The 17,493-nt window shown below is 44.6% G+C and overlaps 1 protein-coding gene across 1 annotated transcript in view; it reads left to right on the top strand.

Moving 5' to 3' along the window:
- The window catches only part of LOC109910942 (ER degradation enhancer, mannosidase alpha-like 2), a 51,022-nt gene that overhangs the window by 28,179 nt on the left and 5,350 nt on the right, over positions 1-17,493 (top strand). Inside the window, exons 8-11 of the mRNA XM_048608535.1 lie at positions 2,247-2,458; positions 5,575-5,716; positions 9,949-10,073; positions 13,996-14,140. Coding sequence (XP_048464492.1) covers positions 2,247-2,458; positions 5,575-5,716; positions 9,949-10,073; positions 13,996-14,140 — 624 coding nt within the window. The remainder of the gene's footprint in view (positions 1-2,246; positions 2,459-5,574; positions 5,717-9,948; positions 10,074-13,995; positions 14,141-17,493) is intronic.

The raw sequence follows: 17,493 nt of genomic DNA, 5'->3' as shown, positions 1-17,493 counted from the left end.
GTTTCTTCACAGATGCTGCCAGACCTGCTGTGCTTTTCCAGCAACTTCTGTTTTTGTTGCACTTTTCCTGATGTGTTGTGGTTGGAGAAATGGATAGTGATGGTAGAGGCTCCAATGTTCTTTCCATTGAATGGATCTCTCCCAATCTTACCTCCTGTTATTGGCTTGTGTTGGAAGGATTGACAATGAGCCTGATTGGTAGGATTGTTAACACACCTTCCTCGAGCATCGAGTCCTGGAATGGGCCCTGAACCCAGAGTTTCTGGCTCCAGGGTAGGCTTGCTACTCACTGTGCCACAAGATCTGTTCATCGTGGGGTAGTAGTGGGCTACAAATGTGAAAACAACACCAGGAAATATGCATTTGCTTCTGGATGTTAAACAGCTCCTCTAGCATCACCATGTTCGTCATAAAGAAAGGTGGAATACCATTTAGAGGGCTCTTTGAGCCACCTGGTGGCTGAGATGGTATGTAACTGTGAGGTAAGGTACACAAGTTCTGATTACATTGTTTATCCACCCTGCGAAAAGTAATTAAGTTCCTATGTATGACTGAGGAAAAAGAAATTGTTTCCTGTTAGGAACACCAGCAGGACCGTGTCTTTTGCCCATTTCTGCATTTATATAGCATCTTTCACAGAGTTGGGTTATCCCTCAAGTCGCTTTGGAGCCAATGAAGTACTTGTAAAGAATTCAAAATCTTGAGTTCAGACAGAGCAGGTAGATTGAAACTGTTTCAAAATGACAGGTCGAGAAGCAGGGGACGTTTGTAAAAGGTGCGTGACGAAAGAGTTTGTGGCAACGTGAGGGTAAATCTTTTCACATGGTGAGTAGCCAGGATCTGGAGTAGACAATGTGTGGGTGTGATGGAGTCAGGATCAATGATCCCTTTCCAAAGTGGGGGTCGATAAGCAACTGAATGGAAAATATTAGCAGGGAATAAAAGCAGAGGAGTGGGAATTAGCTAACCTGCTTTTACTGGGAGCCAGCAATAACATGACTCATCTCCTTTGCTCTAACCATTCTGTAGTTTTATTTTATCAACAACATTAGCAGGACACAAAAGCAGAGGAGTGGGGATTAGCTAATTTTTATTGAGGGATAAATATTGACCAGGACTCTCGGGATAATGCCTGTACCCTAAGAAGCTGGGCGATCAGACTTCTCTGACCATTACCATCATTATGTTGTTGATATTCCTCCAAGGACGTTGGGCCCGGAATTTGAGAATATTGACGTGCAGTGGTGAGGGAAGAATGTGTGACTTGGAGCAAGTACTGCGTGTTCTCACGACATTGCTGCTCTCGTTTTTCCCAATGCTGGCGGTCGCAGGGGGTGGGGAGGTAGATACTGTCAAAATAACTTTGGTGAGTCACTCCTGTGATTCTATATATAATCCACACTTCAGCCACAGAGTGCCAGTGGTGAGGTGAGCGGATACTGAATCAAGTGGGAGGTGTGCCATTCAAACCAGGATCCACACTGGAAAGTTTCTAGCTTCCTCTCTGTTGTTGCATCCGCACCCTGGCAAGTGGTGGATATTTTATCTGACCTGACATGAGGATTTGTAATTCATGAAGAGGTTTTGAGCGATCTGGAAGTGAGCCACTAATAGCAATTGCTTCCAAGTTTCTCTCCAGGCCACACATTATCCCACCTTGTGTATATATTCTGTGTACATATAAAACCCTTACTTTTATTCACCCAGATCTATGCATCCTGGTCAATATTTATCCCTCAATAATTTATCAATAAAAATAGATTATCTAGTTATTAACATATGATTGTTTGGGGTAGCCTGCATTTGCGCACCTTAGCTGCCATCTTTCATACATTAAGATGATAAAATAAAACTACAGAATGGTTAGAGCAAAGGAGACGAGTCATGTTATTGCTGGCTCCCAGCAAAAGCAGGTTAGCTAATTCCCAGCTTTTATTCCCTGCTAATATTTTCCCTTCAGCTGCTTATCCAATCCCCTTTGGAAAGGAATAATTGACGCTGACTCTGTCACACTCACAAGCTTCAACTCCGGACCCTGACCACTCGCGGTTTACCCTCACGTTGCCATGAACCCCCTTATCATCTATCTTTTATAAACCTCTCAGTTTTGACACAGTTTCAAGCTACCTGCTCTGTCCAAACTCAAGATTTTGAAAAATGCATCTCTTTGTGAGTACATCAGTACAATCAGGATGGGGTAATATTCTATCATCTTGAAGTAACCGTGTTTGTATCTTTATTTAAAGCTTTCCAGACTTCAACGGGAATGCCTTATGGAACAGTAAACCTCATGAACGGAGTTAATCCCACTGAGACCCCAGTCACTTGCACTGCCGGTATTGGCACCTTCATTCTGGAATTTGCCACTCTCAGCCACCTGACTGGTGACCCTGTATTTGAGGAAGTGGCAAGGAAAGCGCTGGATGCACTGTGGAACAGCCGCTCGGACATTGGCCTCGTGAGTGTTTCTAGCCATTCCCCACCTCTTCCCTTCCCCACTACCCCTTTTCCCCCTCCTCCACCCTCGCCTCTTCTTCACGCTGCCTTTGATCATCAATGTGTAATTACATGGAGGTTTGATTTCTCCCACTAGGGGTGGGCGCTTTTTCGCTTGGCATCTTTGCCACGCATCTGTGGATGCTCTCTTTGATATCAGCACCCAAACACCGAACCAGCAGCTGCTGTGAATTCATTAACCTTCACACATTCGCTCTGGAATTTCTGCACTCGCATTCTGACCTCTTATGCATCCCACTTTAAATCACTCCATCTGTATAACTGTACCTTCAGCTGCTGAGGTCTTTAAGCTTCGGAGTACCCTCTGTGCTTCTCTTTTCTTCTTTTAAGACACTCCTGGAAACTTGTCTCCTCAACCACCTGCACAGATATCTCCTCATATGGCTCTGTGTCAAATTTAGTTTGACAACATCCTGTGAAGCACTTTGGGGTTGTTTCAGTAGATTTAATGCAATTTGTCGTTTTTCTTCACATGATGTTGTCTCTGCAAGTTTGGCTCCCTGGCTCTCACATTCGGACGGTGCTGAGCTAAGAGATTGTTGGTTGATCACCGTGAGGGTATAGGAGCAGAAGCAGGCCATTCAGCCCATTGAGTCTACTCTGCCATTCAATGAGATCATCACTAATTTGATAATCCTCAACTCCACTTTCTTGCCTTATCACATAACGTTTGATTTCCCTTACTAAGTATAAGTTTATCTATCTCAGCCTTGATATGCTGAATGACCCAGCTTCTACAACCCCCTGTGGTAAAGAATTTCAGATTCAGAGAAGAAATTCCTCCTTATCTCTGTTTTAAATATGCAACACCTTATTCTGATATTATAAGAGTTGGGAGCAGAAGTAGGCAATTCAGTCCTGGAAGCCTGCTCCACCATTTAATATGATCTCGGCTAATCTTATTTTGGCCTCAACTCCATTTCTGGCCTGCCCCCCCATAACCCTTTAACTCATTAGTAATTATAAGATGATGCCCTTTGAGGCCCAGATTCTTCCAAAACAGGAAACAACCACTCTACCTTTTCATGTTTCTTAAGAAATCTTAAATGTTTCAACAAGGTAACCCGCATTCTTCCAAAGTTCACTGAGTAGAGACCCATCCTACACAACCACTCAGTAGAAAATGCCTCTATACCTGGGATTAATCTGGTAAACCTTTGCTTGGGCTGCCACCAAAGCCAGTATATCTTTTCTTGCGTAAGGCAAGCAAACAGTGGGTGGGATGATCTTTAGAGGTTCAGTGCAGACTCAGTGGGCTGAATGGCCTCTTTTCACACTGTAGGGATTCTATGATGCAAAGCTGTTCACAGCGTTCTAGGTGTGGTCTGACTAATGCCCCGCATAGCTTTAGCAAGAACTTGTATTTTTATATTCCATTTGCTTTGAAGTAAAGGCAAACATTTCATTTGCCTTCCCAATGACCCACTAACTGATACAGTCCAAAGACAAATACTGACATGCATTAATCTACAGAGCAGCATGTGTACCACACACAACCGTTTAGTTCCTGTTCCACTGCACTCTTAATTGTAAATACAAGTTAGAAGTGAATTATTCCAGAAATTACTGTAGGTTGAACTTTGGTCCATAGACAGTCTGGTTATCAATTGCAAAGTCAGATTTGTCATTAATGTGATTTGACGTATGTTTCTTTGCAGGAAAGAGTTGATTGTTTTTTGTTTTTTACAGTTAATTAGTCATCCATTGCTCCTGTCATGCCTTTACTGTTACTGACAAAGAATCTACCCCCTTTAAACTCAGGAATTCCACCTTCAACATTGCTCCCTCTGTCTCCACCTTGTCTGTCTGTCAAAGCTTACCTCTTGCGCTAGTGCCTCCCTGAGCAACTCAGTGTTGAATTTTGTTTGATAACGTATTTTTATTCATTCACGTAATATGGGCACCACTGGCAAGTGTTTGTTGGCCATCTCCAAATGCCCTTGAGAAGATGGAGGTGAGTTGACTTATTGAGCCACGGCAGTCCACGTTGTGTCGAAACATCCACAGTGATATAAGGAAACAAATTCTGGATTTTTGACCCTGTGACAGCGAAGGAAAGACTATGTAGTTTTTGTGAAGCACCTCAGGGTGTGTTATTGTATAGGTGCTAAATCGATACTAGTTGATGTTGACCAATGGTTTTCCACAGGCTGGTTTGCCTTTGGTTTTGAAGGAGCCAGATCTGGAGCTTTGTGTAAAGGGAATCCATTTGCTGTTTTTATAAAATCCCTGCAGTGTGGAAGCAGGCCATTTGGTCCATCGAGTCCACACCAACCCTCCAAAGAGCCTCCCACCAGACCAAACCCCCTACCCTATCCTTGTAACTCTGCATTTCCCATGGCCAGTCCACCTAACCTGCACATCTTTGGACTGTGGTAGGAAACTGGAGCCTCCAGGAGAAACCCATGCAGACACGAGGAGAATGTACAAACTCCACACAGTTGCCTGAGGCTGGAATCCAAACTGGGTCCCTGGCCCTATGAGGGAGCAGTGCTAACCACTGTGCCGCACCTTTGCTGAGCTGTTTCAAGAATGTGGAGCTGTGGAAGTTCTTTAAAACAACTCTTTGTGACCCTGCAAAGAGGTTGGTCTGACAGTGCTGCAGGTGTTGCAGAGCGGTGCTTCTACAAAAGTCTACAAATAATGAGACACTTTCCTTTTAAATACATGCAAAACATGCCTTGTCTGGGAGGGGATAGGCTGGCGGGTATGTACAAAAGGGAGGGTACCACTGCCTGCAAGCCACATCCCATCCTGACTTGGAAATATTTCACCATTCCTTCAGTATCACTGGGTTAAAATCCTGGACCTCCCTGCATAACTGCACCATGGGTGTACCCACAGCCCAAGGGCTGCATTGGTTCAAGAAGGCATTCTGCACCACCTTCTTGAGGGCAATTAAGGATGGACAGTAAACGCTTTGAACAAACAAAAACAAATCTCATTTCTGAACTGACACCACTTCATTTGTTTCAATGACTGTAAAATCCGGATGTATTGAACTGGATCTTGTCTCTCCCTTGCCTCTTCCACACCCACACCCCTCCTTTCATATAGGTTGGAAACCATATTGATGTGGAAACGTCAAAGTGGGTGGCCCAGGATGCTGGAATAGGTGCAGGGATTGACTCTTACTTTGAGTATCTGGTGAAAGGAGCCATCCTATTGCAAGACGAGAAGTTGATGTCTTCCTTCCTTGGTAAGGATTGTGGTCCGTTAACCTAGCTTCTGTCGCGTGATTTCCTCAGCCATTGTTTGACACCTGGGACAAAATATATGGGTGGCGTGTTGGCTGTGAAACTCATGTCTTGGTTTATACCCGTCTTACCATGAGGCAGAGTAAAGCGCAGTTTTCCCCTCTATCCAACCTGAAGTTTTATCTCACCTGATCAGCTCAGAAGCTTGATCAGACAGTAGATAGCTATTTACTCTTCAGTTGCACTTATTTGACTTGGATTGTTGAGTTCTGTCCTTTTCCAAAACAAGAAGAAAGGCGTGCGGGATTGAATTTGAATGTGTTTTGTTCAGAAGGTTGAATGTGATTAACATCATGCTTTAACTCTGTGTGGATTAAAGCACGGGCCTGAATTTCCTGGATTGCAAAGTTTACATTGACCTTTATGTTGGCTGGTCTCTGTACCAATGTGGTCAGGACGAAACTTGCATCAAAACTTCTGGCTGATCTCCCTTGCATCAGCGTAGACCAAGTGTAGGTGCATTCCTGAGGGCAGGAGTAATGGTGAAGGCTGTGCTGATTCCCAGCACTCTCCCAGCCTCTTGCTTCTGCTCCACCTCTTCCAATAGCTACATAGAACAGGAGCGTTTCCGTTGCTGAAGGCCATTTCATCTGTACAGTCATTGAGTCATAGAGACATTGAGATGTACAACATGGAAACAGACCTTCAGTCAAACTCATCCATGTTGACCAGATATCCTAAATTAATCGAGTCCCATTTGCCAGCATTTGCCCCATATCCCTCTAAACCTTTCCTATTCATGTACCCATCCAGATGCCTTTTAAATATTGTAATTGTACCAGCCTCCACCACTTCCTCTGGCAGCTCATTCCATAGCCATCTATCTTCTGCATGAAAAGGGTCCCTTTTATATCTTTCCATTAAGTATAAGTCCTGACCTGATTTGCCCTACAAAAATATAGCACCTCGCATTTATCTAAATGTAACTCCACCTGCCACTCTTTAGCCTATTGGCCCACATGATCAAGGTCCTGTTGTACTCTGAGGTAACCTTCTTCACTGTCCCCTACGCCACCAATTTTGCTGTCATCTGCAAACTTATTGCCATATCTCCTATAATCCCATCCAAATCATTTATCTAAATGACAAAAAGCAGCAGACCCAACACTAATCCTTTTTGCACACCACTTATCACAAGCCTCAAGTCTGAAAAGCAACCTTCCACCACCACCCTCTGTCTCCTAACTTCTAGCCAAAGTTGTATCCAAATGGCTAGTTCTGCCAGTATTCCATGTGACCTAACCTTGTTAACCAGTCTACCATGTGCCTTCTGGATGTATGGAGTTGGGGTGGGGAATGAAAAGTCACTGCTACATTTATAGTGACAGCACCATTGTTAAGAATGTAGGAAAAGGTCGTTTTTGAAATGTGAAAATTGCTATTAAATTCTTGAAAACACAAACTCTCACTTAAGCCAATATTGGGTGCCTTTGAGCCATATTGCACCTGAACTGATAGATGTAGACCCACACTGCCTAATCCTTCACGGGGAATTTCAGGAAATTTGCATGAACTGGTATTGAGGTGCTAACAGAAGTTTTCAAAACAATTCTCTTGGAATTGATACAAATGATTGAAGAAATGAATGCCTTTTGTCATTTCTGTGTTAATTGATTAAATGCACATTTTCTTTAGGAGCTGAATAGTTGCTCTTAAAGAAATTGGAGGGTTTGAGCTGTGGGGAGAGGCTTAATAGGCTGGGGCTATTTTCCCTGGAGTGTCGGAGGCTGAGGGGTGACCTTATAGAGGTCTATAAAATCATGAGGGGCACGGATAGGGTAAATAGGCAAGGTCTTTTCCCTGGGATGGGGGGAGTCCAAAACTAGAGGGGCATAAGTTTAAGGTGAGAGGAGAAAGATTTAAAAGGGACCTAAGAGGCAGCTTTTTCACACAGAGGGTAGTGCACGTATGGAACGAGCTACCAGAGGAAGTGATGGAGGTACAATTGTAGCATATAGAAGGTATCTGGATGGGTACATGAATAGGAAGATTTTAGAGGGATAAGGGCCACATGCTGGCAAATGGGACTAGATCAATTTAGGATATCTGGTCAGCATGGACAAGTTGGACCAAAGGGTCTGTTTCCATGCTGTATATCTCTATGAATCTATGACGGTATAACAATGAGAAGAAAGAACAATACAGGCTACCAAGACTTCATCAACTCATAATGCCTTTCTAAACTAAAAAACTTTTGCCTCTATGTGGTCCATATCCCTCTGTTCCCTGCCTATTCACGTATCTGTCAATATGCCTGTTAAATATTACTATCATATCCGCCTCCACCATCTCCTCTGGCAGCACATTCCAGGCATTTACCACCCTCTGTGTAAAACAAAAACCTGTCTGTCACATTTCCTTTAAACTTATCCCATTTTACCATAAACCTATGTCGGCTGGTAATTGACATCTATACCCTGGGAAAAAGACTCCCGACTATATATTCTTTCCGTGCCTGTCATCATTTTGTAAACTTCTATCAGGTTGCCCCTCATCCTTCACTGCTCAAGTGAAAACAAGCGACGTCTGTCCAATCTCTCCTCATAGCTAATCCCCTCCAAACCAGGCAACATCCTGGTAAATCATTTCTGTACCCTTTCCAAAGACTCCACATCCTTGTTGCAGTGTGGCGACCAGAACTATACACAGTATTCCAAATATGGTCTAACAAAAGTTCTGTGACTTGCCACTCTTTATGCTCTATGTCCTGACCAATGAAGGCAAGCATGCCATATACTTTCTTGACCACCTTATCCACTTGTGTTGCCACTTTCAGGAAACTGTGGACCTGTATGCCTGGATCCCTCTGTACGTTGATACTACTAAGGGTCCCACCATTTATGCTACTAAGGGTTCCACATTAGATCTTCCAAAATGCAACACCTTGCATTTGTCTAATATAAACTCCATCTACCATTTGTTTGCCCAAGTCTCCACCCTATCCATATCCAGCTGTATCCTGTAGCAATACTCCTCAGTATCCTCACCTCCCACAATTTTTGTACAAACTTATTAATCAGGTCGCTTACATTCTCCTCTGAATCATTTATGAATATGACAAACAACAGGGGTCCCAGCAGTAATTCCTGCAGAACACTACTGGTCACAGATCTCCAGCCAGAAAAACACCCTTCCACCACTACTGTCTTCTATGACTAAGCCAGTTCTGTATCCATCTTACTGCAGATCACTTGACTTCACCCTCTGTATTAGCTTGGCATGAGGGGCCTTGCTAAAGTCAATAGACAACATCTCCATCCCGACCCTCATCAGTTATCTTTGTGACTTCCTCAAAAAACTCAATCAAGTTTGTGAGCCCAACCTACCCCACACAACGAGATAGCAAGAACTGCAGATGCTGGAGTCAGAGATAACATAGTGTGGACTTCAGTAGAAGGGTCCCAACCCGAAACATCAACTTTCCTGCTCCTCTGATGCTGCCTGGCCTGCTGTGCTCCTCCAGCTCCACACTGTGTTATCTGTACCCCTCACAAAGCCATGCTGTTTGTCACTAATAAGTGCATGTTTTTCCAAAACCTCTGAGAATCTTCTCCAATAATTTCCCTATCATTGACATAAGGATCACCGGCCTGTAATTCCCCAGATTATCCCTGTTGTTCTTCTTAAACAAGGAGCAACTCCAACTATTCACCAGTCCTCTAGGACTTCTCCTGTGACAAAAAATGTACTTCTTACGGTGCGTCTCTTTTTAGACATTCCACTCGGTGTTGTTATGCTAACTGTGTAAATGATTTCCTCGTGAGTAACACACATATGCAGGTTTAATGTGATATTATCCTCTGATTAACTTGTGAAATTAGACAGGTTGAACACTAGATTGAAAATGGGTCATATTCAGTGTAAACAATTGTACTCCCAGGAGAGATTAAACCCCTTTGAGAAGTGGATATTTGTACAATGCGTACTTTCAAAATTTTCCTTGTATAAGTTGGAACATGAAGACAGTGATTACTGTCACACTGGTGGGACACAGCGTTCTGGACTGAATGTAATTTGTCAATGCAGCCACTAAATGAGTGTCATTCTTTGTGGCAAATACCAGTTGTCATGGAAATAAAGTAAGTTTTGTTTTGGGATTTCTCCCTCTTTTTCCAAGAAAAAAAAACCCATCAATTTAGCTCCTTCCTATAATGTATTTCTTTTTCTTTTATAGACTATGAAAAAGTTATTAAGAATTACACAAAGTTTGATGACTGGTATGTGTGGGTTCAAATGTACAAAGGTACCGTCTCCATGCCTGTCTTCCAGTCTCTGGATGCTTTCTGGCCAGGACTCCAGGTCAGAATCACTGGGCTATCGGGTTTAGCTCTGTCCTCTCATCTCCTGTTTTATGGTTTTCTTTCGTGATTGTGTTTCCAATTCTGGTCACCAAGGAAGGACGAGAGGGTGGAGAGGAAATCTGTCTGAACGTCACTGGGAAATAGGGAGATCAGGTTAGATTGGAGAGGCAGTGGCTGTACCAGGACTAAAGGAAATAGAGGGGAGACTGTGAGGTGTACAAAATTGACGTGCTTAGATAGGATAGACAACAAATGGCTGTTCCCATTAGCTGATATATTAGACCATATTAAAATCCTGTGCAAGAAAACCTGGAGGGATGGAAGCAAGAATGTTCTTACACAGCAAGTTGCAATCACCTGCAACTTCCTGTCTTACCAGAGTGGTGGAAGCAGTGACGATAAGTGATTTAAAAAGGAAAGGGGATGGGCACTTGAGGGAAATTAAACTGCAGGGATAGTCTGGAAAAATGGAACTGACTGTTTGGATTGCTCCACAGAGAGATGGCTTAGACTCAAAAGGACAAATGGCCTCTTCCTGTGCATTTATGACTCATTTCCTTTCTTTCTTATCAACTTTGAAGTCGGCTGTATTTTCGCTGCAAAAATGCACTTCTGCTAACTACGGCTTGGTACAGATATCAGATCTGTAGTCATTGCTGGCCCAATCCAGACAGAACAAGGCTTTTGAGGAGAGATTAGGGAAGCTTGGATTGCTCTCCTTTAAGTAGAGAAAGTCAGGGGGAGATTTAACAGAAGTGGTGGAAATTGAGGGATGGTGCTAAAGCTGAAAGACTCCTAATGGCTGGGGTTAGGTTCAGCTCTGCTAAAAGAAAGACTTGCATTTATATAGTGTTTTTCATGACTTCCACATGTCCCTAAAGTGCAGCCAGCTCCAGCAAACAGCAATATGACAGCGACCAGATAACTGTGTTTTTAGCAAAGTTGATTAAGTGATTAATATTGATGAGAGTGATGGGATTAACTGCTTGGCTCTTCAAAACAATGCCATGGGATCTTGTACGTCAATCTGAGAGGGCACAAAAGGCCTCATTTTAAACTTCCTTTGTAAAATGGCACCTCTGACAGTACAGCACTCTCTCATACTGAAATGTTAGCCTAGATACTTTTGCTCGAGCCTCCTCAGTGGGACTTGAACCATCCTGATAACAATGCAGCTGAAATCAGCACTTCTCCAGACTGGGATAGAATTCACGCACCCACACCACTCAGCAGGCTGGAGTTGTAGCAACATGAAACCAACAAGAGCAGACCAAGCTGGGAATTCTGTGGCAATAGCTCACCTCCTGACTCCCCAAAGCCTGTCCACCATCTACAAGGCACAAGTCAGGAGTGTGAAGGAATACTCCCCGCTTGCCTTGGATGTGGACACCACTCATGAAGTTCAACACCGTCCAGGAAAAAGCACCCGCTTGCTTTGTCACCTGCTCCATCACCTTAAACTTGTATTCCCTCCATCACCAAGCGGGACAGTGTTTCCTGTCTACACGAAGCACAACTGCAACTCAGCAAGGCCCCTCCAACAGCACCTTGCAAATCTGCAAACCACCTCGAAAGACAATGGAGCAGATGCTTGGGAACAACAGCCACTGGCAAGTTTCCCTCCAAGCCACGTACCATCCTGACCAAGTTGTCATTCCTTCATTGCCACTGGGTCAAAATCTCAGATTGCCCACCCTTAACAGCATTGTGGGTCCCTGAAAAATACAGTCTATAGCAGTTCAATAATGGAGTTAGTCGTCATAAGCTTTGTTTATAAACACAGGTAGTTCTGCTATAACGTGTGTTTCGTTAACGGGAATTGGCTGTAACGCAATTGATGAATAGTGGAGGTTGTTTGGATAACATGAACTTTCTGCTGTACAGGTATAGCTTTTCAAGGGCACTTAGGAATAGAATGGGCTGGTCTGGCCAGCAATGCCATGTCTAACACAAGGGAAAGAGAGATAGATTATTCTATAAAACATTAACTTGTACAGGTAGTTCTCCTATAACACAGTAGTTATGTTCTTGTGTGACCTTGTGCTATAGAAAATTGCACTATAGAAAATTGCATTATAGAGAAATCGCTATATCCGTACAGCAGAAAGTTCATGTTATCCAAACAACCTCTGCTATTCATCAATTGCGTTACAGCCAATTCCCATTAACGAAACACACGTTATAGCAGAACTACCTGTGTTTATAAACAAAGCTTATGACGACTAACTCCATTATTGTTATAACATGCATTGACCAAAATGGTAGAAGGCCAACATATTAAATGGACAATATAGGAGCAAATTACTGCTGATACCAGAATCTGTACTGAAAACAAAATATGTTGGAGATCACAGCGGGTCAGCAGCATCCATGGAGAGAGAACAGGCTAACGTTTTGAGTCTAGATGACTCTTCATCAGAGCTCGTGTTAAATGGACAATAGCTTAGCATCTAGAAATTCCTAGATACCTGCTCATTTTTCAAAGGGCTTTGTTTTAAGATGAGGAATGGGGTATTGGAGCAACCAATAAATAAACACCTTGCCTGTAAAATTTCTACTATGTGACTTGTTTATTGTGGTATAGACTTGGCTTTTAAGGAACTTTAATTGTAGAGCTGGGGTGCCATTTTAAAAGGAGGAAGTTGCTCATTTAAGATAGCAATGAGGAGATTTGTTTTCTCTCAGAGGGTCGTATGTCTTAATGAGGGGGAGGGTTGATAGATTCTTCATAAGCAAGGGGGTGAAACATTATCAAGGGTACGTGGGAATGTGGAGAAATTAAATCAGCCTTGATCTTATTGAATAGCAGAACAGGCTGAAGGGCTGAATGGCCTGCTTTTGCTTCTAATTGTACCTTTCTAAGAGTCAAGGAGTTCAATTATCATAGAATCCTACAGCACAGGAAGAGGCTATTTGGCCCATTATCTCTCCCTGTTTTTTGAATGAAATATGTAATTGGTTCCACTCCGATGCAATTTCCTAGAGCACTGCAGTGTTTTCTTTTCCAACCATATGGAAATAATTTCTAAATTTCTAATTTCAGTCTAATTTTTTACAAAAAATATCCCCCAGTCTATTGTTTCACTTCCCACACTAATTTCCTCTCCTCCTTCAACTGTTGTCACTCTGCATTTCCTGGATTCTGACCCTTCTACCAGTGGAACCAGTCTCTCCTTCTTCACTATGTCAGAGCACTTTGTAGTTTTGAGCACATTTATTAAATTACCCCAGTGCTTCCCTGTTCCAGAATTCACTTTGTAAAACTCTCTACCTCGCTAGCCTGCCTACTTGACCAATGGACCCCTGTCCTACACAGATTTATGGAATGGATGCAGCAAAGAAGGAGGTTATTTTGGTGTCTGACCTGGCACTCTGCAAGAGTGCCCCCTCACTCCCACCCCGTGTAGCTGTGCAAAGTCTTGTTTGATGTCCATGACTGAATCAGTCTGTGCTATGCGCTCGGATCCCAGCCCCTCACTGTGTCAAGGAAGCTTTCCTCATGGCCCCATCAGCCAGTCCTCATCTAGCGACCTCTGGTTTCTCCATCCTTCCACCAATGGGAACGGTTTCTCCCTCTCTGCTCTGTGCAGTCCCCTCATAGTTTTGAATCTTCGCATGTAACTCAGTTTCGATGTAAGCTCCTGTTAAGAACTGTGGGGATTGTTCTATGACATTAAAGACTCTATATAATTGCAAAGTATTGTTTCCCAGATGTGAAATAATTGATTGAAGGTAGTGTACCAAGGATTAATTTGTCAACAAGGACCAGCTTGTTAGTCCCAATGGCTATTAATGTGCGCACCTTGATATGACTGTACATTACTGCTGTAAAGAAATTAAGACTTGTTTTAAAACTCATCTGTCTTAAACGAGAGCTTTGTTGGCTTTTAGTTGATGCTGATACATTCTTTTGTTTGTAGAGCCTCATTGGTGACATTAACAACGCCATGAAAACATTCCATAACTATTACCAGGTCTGGAAACAATATGGCGGCCTCCCTGAGTTCTACAGCATCCCTCAGGGTTCAACTGTGGACAAGCGAGAGGGATACCCACTGCGACCAGGTGAAGAAAGAAAGAAAGCTTTCATTTCACTAGCACCCTTTCACGTCCTTGGAAAAGCACTTCACGACCAAGTGTGACCGTTGTTTTTGATGTAGGGAAATGCAGCAGATAGTGTCTCATCACTTGTAAATGAGATGAATTAGCAGCTAATCTGTTAAATGCTAGTAATATGGTCCCATGACAACCATTACTGACATTCCCTTTTTATAAGTTTGTTGTGGATACATCATATGTTTTCTTGCCAACTTTTACCCTCCGGTTCGAAATCATTGATTCCATGCATTTAGGATGTCACGTGATACTTTGACCATGTGGCTATTATTGTGTGGAAACTTGACAGTAGAGCTATTTAACTGCAAGGGGCAGTGCAGCTAAACCCTACCTTGTTCTTATTTACCAATCCGCCAGGAGTCTCTAGATATCTCTAATTGGGGGTTAGCGCTGCTGCTTCACAGCGCCAGGAACCCGGGTTCGATTCCACCCTCGAGCAACTGTCTGTGCAGAATCCGCACGTTCTCTCTGTGTCTGGTGGGTTTCCTCCCACAGTTGGATTGACCATGCTAAATTGCCCATAGGTCAGTTAGCTATTGGAAATGCAGGGGTAGGGTAGGGGGTAGGTCTGGGAGGGATGCTATTTGGAGGGTTGGTATGGACTCAATTGGCTGAATGGCCAGCTTCCACATTGTAAATATTCTACTGATATTAACCGACAATTCTGGTTGACGTCTGTCTGAAAGGAAGGCATAATGACACCAATGATTGCAAGCTAATGGATGCCTGCAGCTCTTTCAACTTTTAAGTGGTCTTTTCAACCAATATGACACAGATCCACTGGCCAAACTTAGTGGGCTGTGAAAGGGGATATAGTGAAGCAATGGTAATGTCACTGCTAACCCAGAGAAACTACTTTTTAATAATAGTGACCATGAAACTATAGTCCATCATTGTATATTTTTTTTAAAAATCAGGTTCGCTCATGTCTTTCAGAGAAGGAAATCTGCTGTTTTTATCTGGTCTGACCTACATCTGAGCCCAGATCCATAATAATGTGGCTGACTATTAACTGGCCCCTGAAATAGCAACCAGTCAGATCGAAGGGCCACCAACACCCACATCCTAGGGAATCATTCTCAAAACTAAAAGAGAAGAAGCTGCTTAAGAGTTTGTGTGACACTGTGAACAAAAAGCACGCAACTGCCTAACTTTATTTTGGCTACTTCAGTTTGTCTTTGCTAAACAAACTAAAGTGGATTTCCTTGAGGTATTTGACTGTGGGGGCATCACAGTTGAACCTGATTGACGTGTCCCCACTTTTTCTCTAAGTGCATGTCTTCCAATAAAGATCTTTTCAACGGATGAGATAACAAGGTGTAGAGCTGGATGAACACAGCAGGCCAAGCAGCATCAGAGGAGCAGGAAGGCTGACGTTTCGGGCCTAGACCCTTCTTCAGAAATGGGAGAGGGGAAGGGGGCTCTGAAATAAACAGGGAGAGAGGGGGAGGCGGATAGAAGATGGATAGAGAAGAAGATAGGGGGAGAGGAGACAGACAGGTCAAAGAGGCGGGGATGGAGCCAGTAAAGGTGAGTGTAGGTGGGGAGGTAGGGAGGAGATAGGTCAGTCCAGGGCGGACGGACAGGTCAAGGGGGCGGGATGAGGTTAGCAGGTAGGAGATGGGGATGGGGCTTGAGGTAGGAGGAGGGGATAGGTGGGAGGAAGAACAGGTTAGGGAGGCGGGGACGACCTGGGCTGGTTTTGGGATGCGGTAGGGGGAGGGGAGATTTTGAAGCTTGTGAAGTCCACATTGATACCATTGGGCTGCAGGGTTCCCAAGCGGAATATGAGTTGCTGTTCCTGCAACCTTCGGGTAGCATCGTTGTGGCACTGCAGGAGGCCCAGGATGGACATGTCGTCTGAGGAATGGGAGGGGGAGTTGAAATGGTTTGCGACTGGGAGGTGCAGTTGTTTAGTGCGAACCGAGCGTAGGTGTACTGCAAAGCGGTCCCCAAGCCTCCGCTTGATTTCCCCGATGTAGAGGAGGCCACTACAGGAACAGCGGATGCATATACCACATTGGCAGATGTGCAGGTGAACATCTGCTTGATGTGGAAAGTCTTCTTGGGGCCTGGGATGGGGATGGGGGTGAGGGAGGAGGTATGGGGGCAGGTGTAGCACTTCCTGCCATTGCAGGGAAAAGTCCCGGGTGTGTTGGGACTGGAGGGGAGTGTGGAGCGGACAAGGGAGTCACGGAGAGAGTTGTCCCTCCGGAAAGCAGATAAGGGTGGGGAGGGGTATATGTCTTTGGTGGTGGGGTCGGATTGCAAATGGTGAAAGTGTCAGAGGATGATGTGTTGGATCCGGAGGTTGGTGGGATGGTACGTGAGGACGAGGGGTATTCTGTTTTGGTTGTTATTGCGGGGACGGGGTGTGAGGGATGAGTTGCAGGAAATGCGGGAGACACAGTCAAGGGCGTTCTCGACCACTGAGGTGGGGGGAACGTTGCGGTCCTTGAAAAACGAGGACATCTGAGATGTACAGGAGTGGAATGCCTCATCCTGGGAGCAGATGCGGCGGAGGCAAAGGAATTGGGAATAGGGGATGGCATTTTTGCAGGAAGGTGGGTGGGAGGAGGTGTATTCTAGGTAGCTGTGGGAGTCAAACCAAAACAGAATCCCCCTCGTCCTCAATGTACCACCCCACCAACCTCCGGATCCAACGCATCATCCTCCGACACTTCTGCCATCTGCAATCCGGCCCCACCACCAAAGACATTTTTCCCTCCCCACCCTTATCTGCTTTCCGGAGGGACCACTCTTTCAGTGACTCCCTTGTCTGCTCCACGCTCCCCTCCAGCCCCACCACACCTGGCACTTTACCCTGCAACCGCAGGAAGTGCTACACTTGCCCCTACACCTCACCCCCATCCCAGGCTCCAAGAAGACTTTCCACATCAAGCAGATGTTCACCTGCACATCTGCTAATGTGGTATACTGCATCCGCTGTTCTCGTTGTGGCCTCCTCTACATCGGGGAAACCAAGCGGAGGCTTGGGGACCGCTTTGCAGAACACCTACGCTCGGTTCGCACTAAACAACTTGCACCTCCCAGTCGCGAACCATTTCAACTCCCCCTCCCATTCCTCAGACGACATGTCCATCCTGGGCCTCCTGCAGTGCCACAACGATGCTACCCGAAGGTTGCAGGAACAGCACCTCATATTCCGCTTGGGAACCCTGCAGCCCAATGGTATCAATGTGGACTTCACAAGCTTCAAAATCTCCCCTCCCCCTACCGCATCCCAAAACCAGTCCAGCTCGTCCCCGCCTCCCTAACCTGTTCTTCCTCCCACCTATCCC

The sequence above is a fragment of the Rhincodon typus genome, chromosome 19 (genome assembly GCF_021869965.1).
Source record: "Rhincodon typus isolate 14 chromosome 19, sRhiTyp1.1, whole genome shotgun sequence".
Classification (NCBI taxonomy): Eukaryota; Metazoa; Chordata; class Chondrichthyes; order Orectolobiformes; family Rhincodontidae; genus Rhincodon; species Rhincodon typus.
This window is presented reverse-complemented; position numbering and strand designations above follow the sequence as displayed.